Source organism: Dicentrarchus labrax, unplaced genomic scaffold (genome assembly GCF_905237075.1).
Source record: "Dicentrarchus labrax unplaced genomic scaffold, dlabrax2021, whole genome shotgun sequence".
Taxonomy (NCBI): Eukaryota; Metazoa; Chordata; class Actinopteri; family Moronidae; genus Dicentrarchus; species Dicentrarchus labrax.
In genome coordinates this window covers 614,431-636,152 of record NW_026136706.1, presented here as the reverse complement: position 1 = coordinate 636,152, position 21,722 = coordinate 614,431, and the positions used below count along the sequence as shown (strand labels likewise).

Here is a 21,722-nt window from a genome sequence, read left to right as displayed (position 1 = left end):
ATTAAATTATTATTTTAGCAAACAGATGTTGGGAAAAATAAAAGTAAAAAGATCAGACAAACAAAGAAAGATGAATAAAATCATAAGAATCAACAAGGCAGTCTGTTACACTGACCCTTTCTCCTGACCTTTGACCTCTCCCTCTGGCTGCAGACCTGCTGTCCGGCACACCTGACGACTTCGCCCAGCTGCTCACCTGTCCGTACTGCGACCGCGGCTACAAGCGCCTGACGTCTCTGAAGGAACACATCAAATATCGCCACGAGAAGAACGAGGAGAGCTTCAGCTGCCCGCTGTGTGCTGACACCTTCAGCCACCGCGCTCAGCTGGAGCGTCACATGACCACACACAAACCCACCACAGACCAGGTACAGCACACCTTTCTCTTCTTCTGTGGTTCTGTGCATCGTATTCTCAGTGTCTGACAGCATTATGGAAAGGATCCCTACAGAGACAGACCTTTAGTTTAACCACAAACAGCCGTAATATAACTATCACTCTCCACCAGACTCCATAGACAGAAACACTAATTTTACCTTCAATTCAATTCAATTCAATTTTATTTGTATAGCGCCAATTCATAACAGAAGTTATCTCAGGACACTTTTCAAATAGAGCAGGTCTAGACCGAACTCTTTAAAACATTATTTACAGAGACCCAACAGTACCACCATGAGCAAGACCTTGGCGACAAGGGCAAGGAAAAACTGCCTGTTAAAAGGCAGAAACCTAGGACAGATCCTTCGGCTCTAGGTGGGTGGTCGTCTGTCTCGACCAGTTGGGGTGAAAGAGAGAGAGAGAGAGAGATAGACAGACAGACAGACAGACAGGTGCACAGCAACAACAGTATTGGCCATGGCAATCTAGCAGGACCATGGCAGGAGGCTCCACCAGGATCGATAAGAACCTGTGAGACGAGAAAGCACAAGAACTCAGGGGAAGAAGTGAAGTTACTAACATGCATTAATGGAACATGAATGAGTGCAGAAAGAGAGAGGAAGGGAGGAGCTCAGTGCACCATGGGAAATCCCCCGATAGTCTAGGCCTGTAGCAGCATAACTAAGGGATGGTTCAGGACTCACCTGATCCAGCCCTAACTATAAGCTTTATCAAAGAGGAATGTTTTAAGCCTACTCTTGAATGTGGTGAGGGTGTCTGCCTCCCGAACCACAACTGGAAGCTGGTTCCACAGGAGAGGAGCTTGGTAACTTCAGATCATCGTAACTTCATTCAAAGTGAACAGAAACAGAATAATAATACAATAATAATAATAATTAAAGCTGCAAGCAGCGTTGGGCGGGACCTCGCACTCCACGCAACTCGGGGCGTGCTGCGGCCGCGTCCCGTGCCGTCGTAACACGTGCGGACCACAACATGAAAATCTGCCGTTAATCAGCTCAAAATCGCCACGCAGCGCTTACTTCCTGTTGCCCGTAGGTGGCGCTATCACTATGTCTGAATATTGTCATGTAGACGTGTTCAGGGTGGGACTGTTATCAAACACGTGAAGTTTCATTGAGATTGGATCATGTACGCTGAAGTTATGAGGACGTGTTCAGGGTGGGACTGTACACTGAAGATGAGTACTATCTGTTTGATGGCCAATCAGTGGAATTCGACACGTCGTCACGGGCACACGGTTAAACATACAGTCACAAATAGCACGACCTTTGATAACCAATGTGTGTAGATTGAAGTGATCGAATTTGAAGTCAATCTGATAAAATCTGTAGGAGGAGTTAGTTAAAACAGAAGCCCTTAAATGCCAGAAATAGCATCACAGTTTGACATTCGATTCAACCTGGCCAACTTTGAGGGAACGCCACGGACACGCCCTTTAACGTACAGTCACAAATAGCACAACTTTTGATGAGCACCATTTTTTGACTGTACTGACCAATTTTGAAGCAGATCTGATAAATCCTCTAGGAGGAGTTCGTTCAAATACAACGCAAAAAAATGCTGAAAATCATTGCAAAATATCGGAAATGGCATCACAGTTTCACATTTGATTCAACCTGACCAACTTTGATGGCACGCCACGGACACGCCCTTTAATGTACATGCACAAATAGCACAACTTTTAATCAGCACCATTTTTTGACTGTACTCACAAATTTTTAAGCATGTCCGATAAATTCCCTAGGAGGAGTTTGTTCAAATACAACGCGGAAAATTCACAGAAAGTGAAAATGAAAATCAAAATGGCCGACTTCCTGTGGGGTTTCGGGTATGGGTCCAAGAGGCTTTTTTGTATGTCCCGACATGTTACACGTGCCTACTGAGTTTCGTACATATCGGTGAAACGTGGCACCGGGGCTGCAGTTTTTTTATCCTGTAGGGGCGGCTACAAACACGACAAACACGATTTTTGGTATGTGAGCTTCAGGCACCACTCTACACGTCCCTGTGAATTTCATATTCATAACTATTACAGTCTCCGTACAGTGATTTACCATGCCACCAGAGCGCCACCTAGTGGCGGATTGTTGACACATTTTTTAGCAAGCCTCAGGAAGCCATGGGCAAGCATCATCCCGAGTTTCATTTCAATCACATGTGCCGTTATGAAGATATAGACTTCTTCATTTTAAAGAGCGCCACCTAGAGGCGATGGCCTGAAATTGTGCACGATGCCTAAGGAAGACATGAGGAACTAAGGACCCAAGTTTGATGTCAATCGGACATACCAATGTGGAGAAATGGTCCACTTCCTTTTTTGACGAAAAATCTACAGGAAGTTTGAATTTCATAGCGTTCTTATTTTTTGAAATTTCAAAAATTTTCAAATTACTTTCTGCCAGGGCGGTCCCCAGGTGCTAGGTGAAAGATTTCGTGCGAATCGGACAAAGCATGTAGGAGGAACATGAAAAAGTAGTTTAAGGATATTTTGCGCTCTAACGAAAAAAAATTTGAGGCGTAAGTGGGCGGGGCCTATATAGCAAGATTCAGCTCCATTCACCAAACGCGTGGATATATGTTTTTTGAATGTGTGACAAACGATGCAGGAGTTATTAGCCTAAACGCACTTTTCATGATAGTAGCGCCACCTAGTGGCGGACCCGAAAGCAAAACATAAAATATAAAATTTTCCACCAGGCCTGACCACTTTGCCAAATAAAATTGACTTTTCGTATATGTTCAGGGGGGCAAAAATGCAATCAATGGTGCTAAAAATAGGGAAGAAGAAACGAAGCAAAAACAATAGGGACCTCCAGCGGTCGCTGGTGAGGTCCCTAATAATCCCGAGTTATATTTTGAAAACCTGGCTGTATTTTATCGGCTGCTGGAAGTGAAACTGGGACCGATTTGATTATAAATCAGTAATAAAGACTCCTGTTTGAGATATGTGCCGTTTCCAGCAGCGTGTGGAGGGTGTTGAATGGTAATCTAATAATAAGCTGTGATAAATGTTTCCTGCACACGCCTGTTTGCTGCCGCTCACGATCCAAAACTCACATTAGAGTCGGTAACGAAGCAGTGAATCATTCAATTTTCCAATTAGACTGTGATCATAATGAGATTTCCTCCATACCTGACCCCCCCTCCCTGCTGTAACCAGCAGCAGATGGTCTTTTCCTGCTGCTGCTTTAAACTACCATAATCCCCAAATGACTTTAAGTGCTTGTTTATATGTGTACTTCCTCTGAGTTAAACTGTTAAAGAGAGCCGGTGAGAGTCACCGAGGACGGAGGCACCAACACAGCTCCATTTATTGACCTTTAATATCAATCATATCAGGATATTGTTCATCCTGTTACTGCAAATTATATACAAATATTTATACACATGAATATGTTTCTTCTAGAGCTGCACAGTTAATAGAAATATTAACCAAATCACAGGAAGTTCTTTAAATTAAAGAAATACTTTATTGATCCTGGTGGTGGACAATAATAATAATAATTAAAGCTGCAAGCAGCGTTGGACGGGATCTCGCACACCGGCGCGCGTCGGGGCGTGCCGCGGCAGAGTCACGAACGCCGTCGGGGTGCGCCGCGGCCACGTCAAGCGCCGACGTAACAAGCGCGGACCAGAACACGAAAATGTCGCGTAAATCGGCTCAAAATCACCACGCAGCACTTACTTCCTGTTGCCACTAGGTGGCGCTATCACTATGTGTTCAGGGCGGGACTCTTATCAGACAAGTGAAGTTTGGAGCCGATTGGACAATGTACACTCAAGTTATAGCAAATTCGTGTTTTGTGGCGATACCTCAAAATCTCGCCATGCCACAGACACGCCCCCTCTCCGCAGTCATCACATATCATCAACAATGTGTTTTGCATTTTATAAGTACATTTCTCGGTCTTATCATCCTGCTAGGAGTAGAACATGAAAGTATAAAACGTGATACTTCCTGTTGCCACTAGGTGGCGCTCTGACTATTACTGAATATTATCACATGGACGTGTTCAGGGCGGGACTCTTATCGAACATGTCAAGTTTCGTTGCAGTCGGATCATGTACGCAGAAGTTATGACGAATCCCTCTTTCATGGTGAAGGTTTGAAATTGCACGACTCGGGACGCCACGCCACATCCACGAAGTTTGACGGAATAACGTGAATAGCACAAATTTTAATGGTGAATGTGTTCTGTGACGTCCGTCTGTATGAATTATGTGAATGCAGCGTTCAGCTGGTACCAACCTGATCCTGCTCGCTAGTGTCAGGAAGGATGTAAGAACTGGTTTATTATTAATAATCAAACTTTAGATATTAAGTTGTTTATTGGCTTCAATCAGTGAACTCACACTAGAAATAATCTGTACTCCTCAGGTTTGATCAGTAAATTTAACAATGTTTCAGTTTCAATTCAAAACTGTTTGAATTTCAGATTTACTTATTATTTTTAGCACTTTTGATTGCGTTTTTGCCCCCCTGAACATATACGAAAAGTCAATTTTAAAAAGAAGAAACATAGCAAATACAATAGGGACCTCCAGCGGTCGCTGGCTCGGTCCCTAATTATAATTATAATAATTTATATCTAACAACATATAAAATCAACTATATTCTGATTAATACAATATATAGGAGATAGAAATATAATTCCAGTATACAACGGAAACAGACTGGAGGATCTGAGCTGATCAATAATAAATAAATGTTATTGAACTGGATCCAACCGATCTGAGGACTTCAGTGGAAACAAATAAAACGAGCAGCTTCAGAAAGTGCTGAGTCATTAGTGATGATGGTGACTGGATGTGAGGAGGAGGAGGGACTGCAGTGAGCTCCCGCCGCCCTTCAGTCCCATCTATCAGTGAACTGTGACAGCACGGAGATTCTTTTATTTTATTGGGTTTGTATTATTAAAGCTGACTCAGGTCCCCTTTAGAGTCCTAGTCTGGACGGTATAGAAATGATCTGGACGTATAAAACCTCTTAAAGCTGCTCAGATCTCCTACACAGATATAAATGTTTAAACTTTATCAACATGGACAAACAACAGACTCCCAACCTCTGAATAAAGTCTGTTTACAGTGATATTAAATAACTGTACAGACAGTCTACAGTCCACTCATCAGCAGAGTCAAAGGCTCATTAACATTAATCAGAGCTGTGAATATTGTCTGTAGTGATGTTCAGGTTCAGGTTCAGGTTCTGGTTCTGGTTGAGGTTCTGGTTCGGATTGAGGTTCAGGTTCAGATTCAGGTTCAGGTTCGCAGCGGCGGCGGATAAAAATCTGAAATTCAAACAGTTTTGAATTGAAACTGAAACATTGTTAAATTTACTGATCAAACCTGAGGAGTACAGATTATTTCTAGCGTGAGTTCACTGATTGAAGCCAATAAACAACTCAATATCTAAAGTTTGATTATTAATAATAAACCAGTTCTTACATCCTTCCTGACACTAGCGAGCAGGATCAGGTTGGTACCAGCTGAACGCTGCATTCACATAATTCATACAGACGGACGTCACAGAACATGTTGCTATGGTGATGTCCTTATTATTATTATTATTATTAAATATTCTTTATTCATTATTAGCGTCTCGTTGTCCAGCTCGTCCACTGTGAGGGACAGCCAGGCTCACCTCAGTTCACCGTCCTCTCGTCCACTAACACGACCTCCAGTTTGTCCGATTGCCTGTGAATGCAGCATCAGGTCTTCTAGCCTCATATGAATAATTAACATGTAGTTCCTATTAGCAGCTTTAAAGTGTTGAAGCCTCTGACAGACAGCAAGTGGCTGCAGACGTACTGCAGAGGTTACCATCACTCCTTAAGTGTTTATTAGTCATACACACTTATACACACTGTTACCACATAAACACACACAAATTCAACACATTAAAAATAAATCAATCACACTTTCTTAAGAATTCATAAAAAACTTTCTTTATTAATACAAATTTAATACAAAGTTCTTCTTAAAGAATCATAGTGGAAATCCTTCAGTGCTTTCCATATTCATTACTAATAACAGGATATTCAACCGCTCACATTCTGCTGAGGGGATTTTTACTTTCACCCAGGTTCACATTTTAATTTACACACAAACTCAGTTTAACTGTAGTTTTTGAATACTTGCAGGTATTGTTTTAATAAACATTTGAACTGATCCGTATTCTGCACTAGCAGTGAATTCCAGCTGACCACAGCGCTGTAAAGATATCTGTCTGACACATACAGAGAGCTCATCACTTCAGGTCTTATTCTATCTGCTATAAATATGTCTTTATGGGTCTTTGATGGTGATGAATTATCACAGTTTCGTTGTTCTTCCTCACACTGATTTCTGTTCCTGTTTTTATGTCTTTGGTTTGGTTTCAATGAAATTCAAAGAGAAGAAAAACAAACTTTTCCTCCTGTTAAATGGTTCTTTTCTATATAGTAGAGTTTATCTCCTCTCCAACAATCATCTGCATGTTAAATGAAGTGATTTCTGTCTCTGGGCTCTGCTGCTGTCTGGGGGGGAACGCTGTCTCCCCCCAATGCTGTTTGTGTTTGTTTATCTCTCCATTTGCATTTCAAACGCTGGGAATGCACCTTCAGCACAGCCTGCCACCTCTGAACAGAGTCAGCCCACACTGTTTCTCAGAAAGTGCTGCAGATAAAGAGACTTAAAGAATCTTCCTGCCGCTATCAGATCTGCTTCACTAAATACTATTACAGTTCCACTGCCTCGTAATCTGCTTCCCACTCGTCCTCCGTCACATGATAACTGTTTGTTTCTCTGTCTGCAGCCGCCGCTGCTGAACGAAGGAGCTGGAAACCGCAAGTTCAAATGCAGCGAATGTGGAAAAGCCTTCAAATACAAACATCACCTGAAGGAGCATCTTCGTATTCACAGCGGTGAGTCGTCCCTCCTCCTCGTCCTATAATTAATAATCAGCTTAGTGACTCATGACATTTTCTGAAGAGTCAGTCAACCTGTTTCAGATGTGACATCAAAGCTGAACACAATCCTTAACAAACATTGATTGTATCTCTCTCTGGTACATTTCCCTTTACAGCACAGACACTAATGCTGTACAGGATGATTCATATTCACACATTGTGTCCAGTCATTCTGCCACAATTCACTATGAGGCTGCTGAATAGATATTGTGTTGACTGAGGCTCAAACCTGCAGATTCTACATGAAAGTAGAAAAAGAAAAACTATACAGGAAATGCTATTGTACAAGGAGAAAAATGTGCATTTATGTGTCTGATTAAAGTCCCCATGAAGTCAGGATCAATGTGTTTTTATCTCAGGCGTCTCCTGTCCTCCAGTATCTGTCCAACATTGACAGACAGTCATTGTTTAGGTATAAATGGTAGATTCCTGTAAAACAATGAAAAGTTGTTGCTCAGCTTTCTAACTGTTTTCAGTGATTTTGTTAAACTGGATCAGATTTTATGGAGAAAATATTTCCTGATTTTCCCTCTGATGTCCTCCGGCTGCTCAACTTCAACTCTCTGTGATTTACAGAGTTTCCTGATGGACAGATAGCTTTAGCTAATGTTGCTAACCACTAATTAGCTGCTGCTAACTGTAGCTGCCGTTAGTAGGCGACCGAACCGGGCTCAGCAGCCGGACCAGGATCCAACACAGCCTTGAAGACCGACAGGGAATAAAGTTACAGCACCAAGGTCATTTACAGAGTTCCTGATGGACAGATTGATCAGTAGCCAACCGCTAACTGCCGTTTGGTCCGCTGGGCAGCTAAGCTAACTGACTCAGCCCTTGGATGCCAGGAGCCAAACTCGGCAAGAAAACCACCTCTGTGCTGGATTCCTTGTCAGACTGAGATTGTGTTTGGCCCCGGGTCCAGCTGTGTTCACTGGAAGCTGCTCCAAGGCAGGACCCCTGCACTGAAGCTAGCATGTTTTGACTTGTGATATTAGCAACCTAGCACACAGCACAACTCCCAAGCCAAGGGACATTATTCAACATTAAGTAATTGGTATAAACAAACCACATTTCATCACATTGTTGAGATATTTCAGAGTGAAGGACAGACAGACGGACATTACCATCCTCTGCTAGCATGGCTAAATAATTTCCCACTAAACTTTTACAAGGATTTTGTTACATATTTGAAAAGGGAAAAAAACTGATTCTAGTTGAATTTAGCCTATTAGTGCCATGCTAATCTTAATAAAATAATTAACATCCATGATAATAAACTGACTTTATATCTGCAAAAAGTGCCCAAATGGTACATATAGTAGCTCAAACTATCACCAAACCATTTTTACCCGCTGAATAAAATCTGTAAACATGATCAGCCAGGCTTTATGTAGCATTAAACAATAATCCATATTTCATGTTTGTTGCAGGCGAAAAGCCGTATGAGTGCTCCAACTGTAAGAAGCGATTCTCCCACTCCGGCTCATATAGCTCCCACATCAGCAGCAAGAAATGCATCGGCCTGATCGCTGTCAATGGACGAGTACGCAATGGCAACAACAGCAAACCTGGCTCCTCCCCCAACTCCACCAACTCATCGCCTGGAAGCCCCGCCCTCGCCCAGCTCCGCCACAAACTGGAAAACGGGCGACCGCTCTGCCCTCTGGACCAGCAGGGTCAGCTGGACATCAAAGCCGAGCCGATGGACTTCAACGAGTACCGGCTGCTGATGGCCTCTCAGCATGGGTTTGGAGCAGCGGGCATTTACTTAAATGGACGCGGAGGAAGCCCACTGGGCATCCACAGCTCCTCCCAGAGCCCCCATCAACATCTGGGAGGCATGGGGTTAGAGCTCCCCCTACTGGGCTACGCAGGGCCTTTCGGAAACAACCTGAGCGAGGTGCAGAAGGTGCTTCAGATCGTGGACAACACTGTGTGCCGGCAGAAGATGGACGGGAACCCAGAGGAGATCTCCAAGCTCAGGGCCTACATGAAGGAACTGGGGGCCCAGATGGAGGAGCATAAGCTGGCCCAGGCTGGCTTCCAGGTGGTGGGCCATGGTAGCCCCACAAAGAGCATCATTGACTACACGCTGGAGAAGGTCAACGAGGCCAAGAGTCTGATTGACGACTCCAAGAGGCAAGTAGACGTCAAGAAGGAGAAGCCAAACCACTCAGTTGATCTTGGCGGTGAGGAGAAATCCCACAACAGCCAGAACCAGTTCCTGCCATTCTCCTGCCAGTACTGCAAGGAGACCTTCCCTGGGCCCATCCCACTGCATCAACATGAGCGCTACCTGTGTAAAATGAACGAGGAGATCAAAGCAGTCCTGCAGCCGGCTGAGAGCAGTCCTGGCGGCCGCAGGGGCTCAATGCCCTCTGAGCTGTCCAGTAACGAGCGGGCCACCAGCCCCATCAACCCCTTCAAGGACCACGTGTCAGTGCTCAAAGCCTATTTTGCCATGAACACTGAGCCCAACTCCGAGGAACTGCTCAAGATTTCAATTGCTGTAGGCCTTCCTCAAGAGTTTGTCAAGGAGTGGTTTGCCCAGTGGAAGAGCCAAAACCACTTTGGAGGCAGTCTGAGGAAAAAGTCGCCCCCTCCCGACCGCAGCGGACTGGACGTCAACCACAGCTTGAGCCGCTCACCTGCTGTAGATTTACACGGAGGCTTCACTAATGGTGACGCCTCCCACAGACTCACAAAGGCCAACCAGTTTACAGCCAACAGGCAGACAAAAGGGGACAAACCACTAGACCCCTTGGACCACTTGAGGAGCAACACTCCATCACCCCTCAACCTTTCCTCTACTTCCTCCAAAAACTCTCAGAGTAGCTCTTACACTCCAAACAGCCTAGCTTCTGAGGATGCCCATGGGGATATACCACTGGATCTGTCACTACCCAAACATATGGCGCAGAAGCTCATCTCTGTTGGAGAGAAGCGACCCAGGCCCAACGGTTTCATCACTGAGCGCAATGGTGAGGCACAAGGACCCTTAGATCTGGGCAACATCAAGAAGGAGGTCCTGGGCTCTGATGGTGGAGGGAACTCCGTCCACCAGCTGGAGAAGAGCACCAGTCCCATCTTTGGGATTAATCCCTTTGCTGGCTACACTTCTCTGCCACCTCACGGGGCGTTTCCTCCACCCACCTTCATGTCTCCTGCCCAGGCCACCATCCCAGGCCTCAGGCCCTACCCAGGCCTCGACCCCATGAGCTTCCTGCCCCATATGGCCTACACCTACGCCACCGGGGCAACCACATTTGCTGAAATGCAACAAAGGAGAAAGTACCAACGGAAACCAGGTTTCCAGGTAAAACTACAATCTAGATATTGTCCATGATGGTCCTTTGCAGAGGTGTGGAGCTGAGTCACATGACTTGAGTCACAAATTTAATTGCTTGCGGTACTCCACAAGACGTAATGGTACTTTCTGAAGTGTCAGTACTGGTGAGCACCGGCCCATTGCAGGCACTGATTTAGACTCGACCTGACAAAATCAAAAAAGACCTTCTGAACATACTTTGGACTTAAAAAATAATGACTTGGTTCCACATCTGGTCATTTGTCAGGGCTTTCCAAAATGTACTTATATGGTTGTTTCTTTATATTCCAACTCTATGGTTAAAGTCTGGTTTAGTTTAGGTCAGAGGATGCCAACCAGATCCGACTGATCACCTCAATAGATAATGAGTCCCTCCCCTCTACTTGGAGTAGTGCTAATCAGTGGTGGCTTCTTAGGTTGGAATAAAACCTTCTGACTGTTGACCCTCTATGGTTTAGGTAATTAAAACCATTCACCCCGACCACATTACACATCTCATCACATCGGCCACTCCTCATTCGCCTAATGTAACGGTCCATGTTACTTTATGCAAATCAGGGACGTCTGTCAGCGCAAATTGCTGCATCTGGAAACTCCAGAAAAACTTTTGAACTAACTGTTGTCGATCTAAAATATGCGAGAGATGCCAAAAACAGTTCGTCCATTCAGGTGCAACCAGATGTGTTGGTGCAGTTGTAGGAGGTCGTAGACTTTTGTTGATTAATGTGACTACAAGCGTCCAATAGTGGATAGCGGCGCGACCCCTCGCCTCACCTGTTTATGGTGCTGCTGTGATGTGTATATAGAGATCCCAGTTTATTGTATATTCATACTAGTGCTGTAAAACGATTAAAATATTTAATCGCGATTAATCGCATTAATGTCATAGTTAACTCGAAATTAATCGCAATTAATCGCACATTTTTATCTATTCTAAATGACTCAGCCTATAGTGCAGTTAAACCGTGGCTTAATACTTTTCTCAAGTTTGCTTTGAACATAGCAGTCAGGCTACTGCTCTTTATTCACCAGAGGCTCAACCCAGCCTCTTATTTCAGAAAGAATGAACAGTAACGGTTACCAGTAAAAGGTAAGCCTACTACTTCTTTGCTTTGAGCCGGTTACTCAAACAGACAAGCCTGTTGACATTTTCAGACAACAAGGAATCCATCCATTTCGGCGTCTCGCGCTCGCCATCCACTAAAAACATTACTTCTACTACTTCTCTTAAACAAGTGTGTGCGGTGTGCCTGTTGTTTTGTTTCCGGTCTAGCTAGATCCGGTGTGGTGTTGTAGTTTTTCTAACGTTACTAGTTGTTGCAACAGCATGTGAAAAAAACTACAAAGAGTGCTAGGCGTTAATCTTACGATAAAAAAATTGACGCTGTTAAAATGGGTTTGCATTAACGCCGTTAATAACGCGTTAAACTGACAGCACTAATTCATACACATTTATCACCAAACCAGACAAAACAATCTCACCAAAAGGTTAATTAGCAGCTGCTGCTTTAGATCATATATTTTTCTTTTTCATATATTTTAACAAGTATAATTATTATACATGTATTTTCGGCTACATTAGACAGCCAACAGTAGAGAGAAAATGAACAAATGATGGGGAGGGAGATGCAACATCTCCGGCCGTACTCAAACTGGGGATTTAGATTCTGGAGAAACATACAGTAGTTGATCGTGAAAATACAGACATAGCATATAGCATAGCATCGCTGTTTGACAACCTGGGAACGCCTTGTTTGGCTCCCATTTACCATAACCCCAAGTGTCGGTGACGACCTGGGAATACTAACTAAGACAATATTAGCATATATGTTAATATTGTCTTATAACATATGATATATATCAACAATCAAACTATCTTTCTCCAGAATTACTGACTCCAACTTTAATGCTGATGCCTAGTACCCCATCAACCACTCTTTATCAAGAGTCAACTTTCCTTTGAAAGACACTCAGAAGAGTTTGAACCTTTATAATTCTTTATATTAAACATCTCAGCGACTCTGCTGAGAAAGACACTGCTAAAGCTGAAATCCCACCAGGCACGTCTTTATGACGTCTCGTCTTTATGATGCGGTTTCGTCATCAATGCGTCTTCAATTGTCGCCCGATGACTTTTGTTCTTGAAAACGAAACCGTCAAATTTCAGGGTATTTTATTTTGAAAATTGACCAGTTCTCTCGCTGTTTCCGGGACTTCCTGCCAGTGTGATTTTGGGTTTGTTGAGGAATCGTGAGCATTGAGCCCTGGTGACCGCGGGGCAGCCAGAACACTTCGCAGGTATTTGACCCAATTCGGTCGCGTGATGGAATCACTAAACACAATCGCAACACTTCATTCATAACCTCCCGTCCCATATGTCCCCCCCTTCTCTAAAGAGTCTGCTGGATGAAGGGGACTTACCCAGGTTGGGCTTTTAAGCTCTGTCCAGACTTGGGATCACAGAGGCGGTGGGGGGTTGGAGCAGAAGGTGTCTCGACAGGTGTGGGATTATCAAAACGATCTGTCTTTGTGTCTCAGGGGGAGCTGCTGGACGGGACGGCGGACTATCTGTCAGGCCTGGACGACCTGACAGACAGCGATTCGCTGCTCTCCAGGAAGAAGATTAAGAAGACTGAAAGTGGTATGTACGCGTGTGACTTGTGCGACAAAACATTCCAGAAGACCAGTTCCCTCCTAAGACACAAATATGAGCACACAGGTATATATAACATTTGGACACTTCTTTTTTACCCCACCCCCGATGCTTTTGTCCTCTCCCTTCATATCTGATGTTTCATTCTTTTTATTTTTATTTAGCCACGTAGCTCCCCCACAATTTTCTTTTTCTCTGCTGTTATTTTTTTCTGTTTTGTTCTCTGTAAACCTTTAACATGTTCCTTTCTTTTCAGCAGGGGGTAGGGATCAGTTAATATGGAGAGGATTACATAAACATTCAGCGCCCCAAATATAAGCAACATTTTCTCTGGCGTCTCATTCACACTGTGATGTGTTTGTGTAGAGAGGAGGAGGAGGAGGAGGAGGAGGTGTGCATGTTTGCATGTGTTTGTGCATGTGTGTGTGTACTCTGCTATAATGAATATTTCCTTTTGATCTTCCGTACAGTCGGTCCATTTCTTCCCTTTTAGAACAGGAAACAAACAGTTTGTGAAATGAATACAGCAGTAAACATCGTACAGTTCAACCATCTGTCAGCTCTTCAATATTCATATATTTTATACAGTTACAAGAGTTTATATAATTACTACATAACCAACATTCCTCCTTATTTTCTTTTTGTTCTGGAAATAAAACAGAAGATTATATTTAAAAAAGCTACAATCTGTGAATAATAATATCACACTGACTGAAACTGATCTTTATTTGGTCAAAATGTAAAAAATAACCAAAACCAATTTTAAAGCAACTGTGTAGATTAAAAGTTTCTTGCAGGGACGGGATGTAAAGGACTCAATAAACTGACATCTATGCCTGGTCCGCGACGTGCGAGTATTGTCTACCAGTATGCGTTGCTAGCATACATTGCTAACAGTCTCCCGCTGCTAATTTGTGGACAGTTATGGAGGTTCAGAGAAATTAGTTGAAGAGAACTTGTTCAGCCTTCATTTAAGAAACAAACTTTGAGTCGTCTCCTGGTGAGAGGTAATGTTATAAGGAGTTCGGTGCCTGCTCTATTTGAAAAGTGTCCTGAGATAACTTCTGTTATGAATTGGTGGTATACAAAAAAAACTTAATTTAATTAAATTGAATGTAAGATTTACTGTGTAAGTGAGAAGAAGACTAGATGGGGCTACTGGCGTAACTATTAGATCGGATTTAACCGCAAGGTTGCGACCGACTTCGCTTAAGTTGATGCAGTTGGCCTCAATGTGTCCACAAATCAACCGAATTTGATCAGTGAAGTAAAAGGAGTGTTTTTTTGAATGGGGTTTGGTGTAAAGGATGAGCTCACCTGAATCCTCTTTAAAGAGCTGTGACCTGTTCTACCTTCGTCTCTTTCACTCAGTTGCATCATCCGTCGTCCATGTCCGCCCCCCCGTCACTCAGAGCAGGAATCCACCGTCTCGGTTATTTTTGCCGCACTGTGTGTGTGTGTGTGTGTGTGTATGTGTGTTAGAGTATGCCAGCTATGGTGGATGTTACAGGCGTTCCAGGTCTATTTGTAGCAACGATCTGCCTGCGTGTGTGTGTGTGTGTGTGTTACTGTGTGTGTGTGTGTGTGTGTGTGTGTGTGTGTGTGTTACTGTGTGTGTGTGTGTTGGCAGTGCCGGGGTGAAGCCGTGTTTTCGATGCATGTGTGCGTGGGCCGTGTGTTTGGACGGCGTTCAGTTCGTCGGTTGGCAGCAGACTGAAGCATCCTGTTCAGTCAGATGGAAGAAATTTTCGCTCGTACAGAGTTTGTAGTAAATCCAGAGTGTGTGTGTTACTGTGTGTGTGTGTGTGTGTGTGTGTGTGTGTGTGTGTCGGGGGGCGGTGTTACGGCCGTGAAGGATCCCCACTCCTCCTCAGGTCAAAATCTGGCGTTATCATGTCATCAGAGCGTAGCAGGTTCACGTTGCCTCGCGGCGTCTCGCATCTCAGTTCAGCTCGCCGTAGCAGTGGTAACAGACAGTCTTATTTTGGAAGCTGACAGGAAGTCCATGAGAGGACGGAGTTTAAAACCGACCAATCACGTGTCTTCCAACAGAATAACAGCCAATCAGCAGAGAGATTTCCACTGCCGCTCAGTTTATTGATCTTGAATAGAGCGTTGGATGACGGTTTATAAAAGTACATTTAATACACAGATTATAAAACGACACAATACTGATCAATATTTAACAAAGTGATCAGTTTATTTTCTATTAGGAACATAATCTTAAATAAACGAGCCAGATTATTATCTGATATATAGAAAATGGTGCAACCCGCGTAATTATCAGGTCGGACATAAAGACGGACTTAGTTGGTCGTAACGTTGAAACAAGTGATTTTTTTAATGAGGTTTGGTGTAACGGTGATTTTACCTGTTTAAGAGCTGAGACCTTCTACCTTCAACACGATGTACAGAAACAGTGAGAAATCATCTGTTTATGGACATTTAATCAATAATCTTTTGATTAATAATGATTATAATATTAATTCTAATATTAATTTCAGTCTTTCGTGTCGATGTTGAACTTCAAACAGGAAGTTACAGTCGGTTTTAATTTGTATTCAAAGATTAACTAACCTGATTTAATAATTCACCTTTAATTTAAAAACTGTTAAACAATGGTAAATGGACCTGTACTTGTATAGCACCTTTCTAGTCTTCCGACCACTCAACGCGCTTTTACACTACGTGCCACATTCACCCTTTCACACACATTCACTCAGTGATGGCAAAGTCCATCGAACAGAAACTAACTCATTCATACACATTCACACACCGATGCACGGCATCGGGAGCAATTTGGGGTTCAGTATCTTGCTCAAGGATACTTCGACATGTGGCACCAGGAGCTGGGGATCGAACCCACAACCTTTCAATTAAGGAACGACCCACTCTGACTCTGAGCCACAGCCGCCCTAATGGTTATTGATTGATTTTAAATTGATTGAACTCTCTCGTTATATATTTGTCATTGGATGAACTCTTCCGGGGTTGTAGAACAGAACTTTATTGATTGTAATTTATATTGATCCTAGTTTGATCACTGATTGATTAGAAATACTTTATTATTATTATTTATCTTCACACCAAAAGTCTAAACAGACCTTCTCCTCTAAATAATGTCCAACCTCAAATATCTGTATAATAAAATAGAACAACATTCGATATAGATAGAACAGTATTCTCATTTTTCAATCAATAACTGTAGTAAAACCAGTTATTGATTGAACAGATCCACGTTTCTCATTAAATGTGCAACTTATTTAAAATGATTTATTATTACATTTATCCTTTAATCGTTTATCCCAAATTATTTATTATTATTATTCTACGAGATCTGAGCAGAAATCTTTAATCAGATAAAAATCTACAACGGTCAGATCAATAATTTAAAATGAATTAAATATTTAGATAAGAAACACAGACAATTTATCATAAAGTCCAGTAATTAAGACTAAGTTTTTTTTTTTAAGTAAACTATAATTTCATTTTACAACCTAAAATAAAACAAAAGGAAACATTCATTAATTAAGATTCTGTGGTTAAAAAGCTCATTATGAATCTGTTTTTACCGTTAGCTACCATGCTAGACGGCCTGCTGTCTAATGTTAATAACACAGCTAATGCTAACGTTCATTAGCAAGAAAGAATGTTTTTAGAAACTAAAGTTACCGCGACAACAACATTTTTATTGTGTAAAATACATTCAGGTTTCTAGCTAACAGTTTGGATGCTAACTGAGTTTGTGTGTGTTTATAACAATGAGAAACAGTGATGGCTAACATGATGATATTTCTTCTTCTGTGCATTAAATGTGAGTGTGCTGAATGTCGCTAACTCGTCCCATCCTGTGTCTCTGCAGGGAAGCGTCCTCACCAGTGTCAGATCTGTAAGAAAGCCTTCAAACACAAACACCACCTGATCGAACACTCGCGGCTGCACTCCGGAGAGAAACCCTACCAGTGTGACAAGTGCGGAAAGCGCTTCTCCCACTCGGGCTCGTACTCGCAGCACATGAACCACCGCTACTCCTACTGCAAGAGGGAGGCGGAGGAGCGCGAGGCGGCCGAGAGGGAGGCCCGGGACAAAGGAGGAGGAGGAGGAGGAGGTCTGGAGCCCACTGAGCTGCTGATGAGGAGGGCCTACCTGCAGGGGCTGGGGCCACTTGGGTACTCAGACCCAGAGGACCAGCAGGAGGACGGTGGCGGCGGCGGCGGTGGAGGAGAAGGTACGATCCTGAGGGACGGCAGCGAGGGAAGAGCACGAGAGGACAGGGAAGTGGACAACAAGACGTACGAGGAGGTGACAGACAGACAGGAGGCAAGTTTCAGGGAAGGAGAGGAAGAGGAGGAGGAGGAAGAAGGTGACAGCAGGAGCCAGATGGACTCAGTGAGGGACGGCGAGGGCAAAGACACGACGCAGCTGATGGACGAGAGTTCACGAGAAGGGAAGACAGACGGCAAGTCGGACCAGGAAGACTGATCCAGAAAGTAAAGAGCTTTGGAACATTTGTCACTCCATTCAGAGAGAATGCTTTTATTTTGAAGGGACTGCACACATTATATGGGGAGGAAATAAAGCAGATTGTGACAGGATGAAAGCCCAGATTAAGATTTTATTTCAACTTATAAGAGTTCTTTAAAAAAAGAAAATAGGACTTTATTCGTCCCAACAGTCAGATAAAAGGAACATGTTCGTTGTTCTGAGCTGATTTTTTACAGTTTTACAGTTAATTCAGAACAAGTTAAAGACAAACAGTGACCTTTGATTTATCAGGTTCAGTCTGTTTTAGTCAAAAATACTTTATGTTATCATCTTTTTGTGACTTTTCTGGCCCTAAAATGTAAAATAAGAAAATGTTTTATCTCAGAATTCGTTCTGTAACTTTACGGAGTCACTTAAGATTCATTTGTTATGAATGAGTCATTTTCTATCTTGTATGAACCAGTTTTTACCATTAGCTACCATGCTACACAGCCTGCTGGCTAGTGGTAATAACACAGCTAATGCTAACGTTCGTTAGCAAGAATAATTGTTGTTTTGAGTAATTAAAGTCACTGCGATAACTTCGAAAGATACATCAATCACGTCCAAAATTTTTATTGTATGAATCTAAAATAAATTCAGGCTTCTAGCTAACAGATTTGATGCTAACCGTAACCAGCCAGTGATGACAGTGATGGCTAATATTTGTTAGCTCTGAGCACTTAATTTAACCTCTTCAGTTACTTTTTATTGAACTCGGAGGTGAACAAACTGTCAGTAGAGAGAAAGTGGAGATAAGAAGCTGTTGAGACTAATTAGCACGAGCATGTTCCCGGGCCATTAGCGACTTAGCGGCTAGTTCTCCAGCCAGCGTATTTCACCAACTAGCCCTGCGAAGACTAAGTCACCAAACTACTAGAACCTAGAGAGAACCTGATAGGTCAAAGGTCACAAAGTGTTTCATATTAAGTTTCCAGCTTGTTCTGATCAGTGACTGAAACGAGATTATGTTCACATTAAGAAGTAAAACCAGACGGTAGAGCTCCTCTCCGCTCCCCGAATAATTTCTGTACGGTCCCGAACCGAGGATGCAACGCGATGGCGGCCGACATTCCCGCCATGAAGCTGGGTGGGATTGTTTAAAAATCCACATTATGCAAAAAATAAAAAATAAAAAAAGTAATAATGATTATCATTATAATGAAGTGAAGCTGTTTGTAATGTACAGTGTTATAAAGGCCTAAAAGCTGTGTGGTGCTATAATGTTCTTAACTTCCTGTGTCTCGTTGTGTTCGAACCCCACATCAGGAAATTGCACTCGACTCCCCGAATCACTACAAAATAAAAAAAAGAATAAAAAAAGAGGGAAAAGCCTCGAACACTCGTCACTTCCTGTCAGTGTTATCGTCGTATCTTTTGTCTCCTTTTACTGTGACGTTTTTTATTTTGATCCTTTTTTTATTACTTTTGCCAACTAACCACACGACTTTGGGCCTCCTGATTATTTTTTTCTTTATGTGAAGGAACATTTAAACCTGTGTGATTTTCAAAATAAAATGTGGATGTGAGTCTTAAAGAGGAGAGGAAGGAGTGTTAATATGAAAGGGCTCCGTTTTAAAAGATGAAATAAAGGACAGAGCCTTTTTTGTGTGTGTTTCTCCAGAGAAAGCCTTATATGCAAACCTTCCACCTGTTCTTAAAGTGCCATCCCTGTACAGCGCCACCTGTCCTCTCATGATGAACACTGCGCCCTGTTCCCATCCGTCAGTATTAGCATAGATAGACTGCAGTTTGTTAGTTTACACACGTTTGTGCAATTTTCTGTATTTTTTTGTTCCATGACAGTATTTTTTTGTCAGTATTACCTTTTTTTGTTGAATTTCCAACACAAATTTCTTTTTTTGTTTTGTTTTTATTTGAGAATTTACCATTTTATTTATGTGAGTCATTTTATATTTCCTAATTTTATTTATTTCATACTGTAGTGTACAGTATTAGAGTTCCTCACACATAGATATATTTTAGTAAAATGATTCTGTCATTGACTATTGGAGCAAACTATGAATAGAGGGCGAAAATTCACTTCTTTTGTTTTATTGTTTTATTTCAAACTACTGGAAATTCTAAATTTGGGGAACTTTTGATACGATTATTATTATTGTGAAAACACTGTATTTTTGAGAGTAAAAATCCACTTTATTCATCCCACTGAAAAGGTGAAAAAGGACTGATGATGAAGATGATGAAGGAATTCCTGAAATGTCTGAAGTATTATTATTATTATTATTATTATTATTATTGAATTTTTAATTTCTCTTGGAGATGCTCGAATAAATGTAGCCAAATTAAATTTTAATAAAACTGTGTTATTCTTCTTGTAACCGGCTTCATTCATTCACACACAGTCAACACATTTATATTTAATAACAATAACACTAACTTGAATTTACAGTTCATTTCATTATATTTGTAAATATATATAAATATATAAATATTGAATGTGTTTGATATCACAAACAGACTCTTTGATTAAAGTGTGACAATACATTTTATTTTTATTAAAGTACCAAAATAAAAGCACTCACTAGCTGATATTACTGGATTATAATTAATGTTTTCATCACTTTAATGATGCTGCTGGAGCTTTTAAATGACTATAATAGTTCAATCTATAATAATCATTATTGATTATATTGTAATTAATCAATCTGTAGAGTAAATACTTCAGTGAGATGATTATTGACAGCTGCAGTTTGGAATATTAATTATTATTAATTATTAAACAGAATAAACAATATGTAAACTACAGTAAAACTTCCAACAAAGGCAGGGTCCCAAATAAAGGCTGGTCTCCAATAGAGGCCTGGTCTGTATAAAACATCTTTAAACCCACCGATTCGCTGCTTTAAGCCGTTTAGATCTCCTACACAGATATAGATGTTTAACCTTCTGTCAGTATGGATGCTGCGTGTCATCCTCTCTCTCTCCACCCACCTTTCCTGTCTCTCTACAGCTGTCTCGATAAAAATAAAGTCAACGAAAAGGCCAAAGAAATAACTTTAAAAAAAAAAAAGTTTAACATTCATTCATTCAGACTCGCTGTAAACAAGAGACCAGATCATAAAGTCCGTACGGTCCATTCCTCCATTATTTATATTCCTTAAGTCCGTCAGGGTCAATCAGAACAAAGTGTTTCATTAAATTATTCCGAGCTGTGAATATTATCATGTGCAGTCTATTGCTCGCTGTCTGTTTACTGTCTGTACGCCGGCTGCCGTAAATCTTCAGCTGCTGTTAAACCAGGTTCATGTTCAGTGTCATTCATGTCCCAATAGACACCTGTCCCTAATAAAGGCCTTTCCCTAATAAAGGCCTGTCCCCAGTAAAAGCGTGTCCCCAATAAAGGCCTGTCCCCAAAAAAGGCCTGTCCACAATAGACGCCTGTCCTCAATAAAGACCTGTCCCTAATAAACGCCTGTCCCTAATATATGCCTGTCCCAAATAAAGGCCTGCCCATAATAAAGGCCTGTCCCCAGTAAAAGCCTGTCCCCAATAAAGGCCTGTCCCCAATACACGCATGTCTCTAATAAAGACCTGTCCCTTATAAACGCCTGTCCCTAATATAGGCCTGTCCCAAATAAAGGCCTGCCCCTAATAAAGGCCTGTCCCCAATAGACGTCTGTCCTCAATAAAGACCTGTCCTTAAAAAAGGCCTGTCCCAAATAAAGGCCTGTCCCCAATAAAGGCATGTCCACCTTTCCCCAATAAAGACTTGTCCCCAATAAAGGCCTGTCCCAAATAAAGGCCTGTCCGCCTGTCCCCAATAGACGCCTGTCCCCAATAAAGACCTGTCCTCAATAAAGGCCTGTCTGCCTCTCCCCAATAATTCAGTTCAGTTCAGTTTTATTTG

General features: G+C 42.1%; 1 protein-coding gene across 3 annotated transcripts in view; it reads left to right on the top strand.

The window, feature by feature from the left end:
• Positions 1–20,193, top strand: part of zeb2a (zinc finger E-box binding homeobox 2a) — a 65,241-nt gene extending 45,048 nt beyond the window's left edge. For 2 of the 3 annotated variants that reach the window (XM_051402729.1, XM_051402730.1), the window contains 5 exons: positions 154–368; positions 7,196–7,304; positions 8,777–10,662; positions 13,213–13,393; positions 17,190–20,193. In XM_051402729.1, the coding sequence (XP_051258689.1) occupies positions 154–368; positions 7,196–7,304; positions 8,777–10,662; positions 13,213–13,393; positions 17,190–17,809 (3,011 nt within the window). In that variant the 3' untranslated portion in view covers positions 17,810–20,193. The remainder of the gene's footprint in view (positions 1–153; positions 369–7,195; positions 7,305–8,776; positions 10,663–13,212; positions 13,394–17,189) is intronic. The other variant, XM_051402731.1, reaches the window with a different exon arrangement.
• Positions 20,194–21,722: the final 1,529 nt, after the last annotated feature.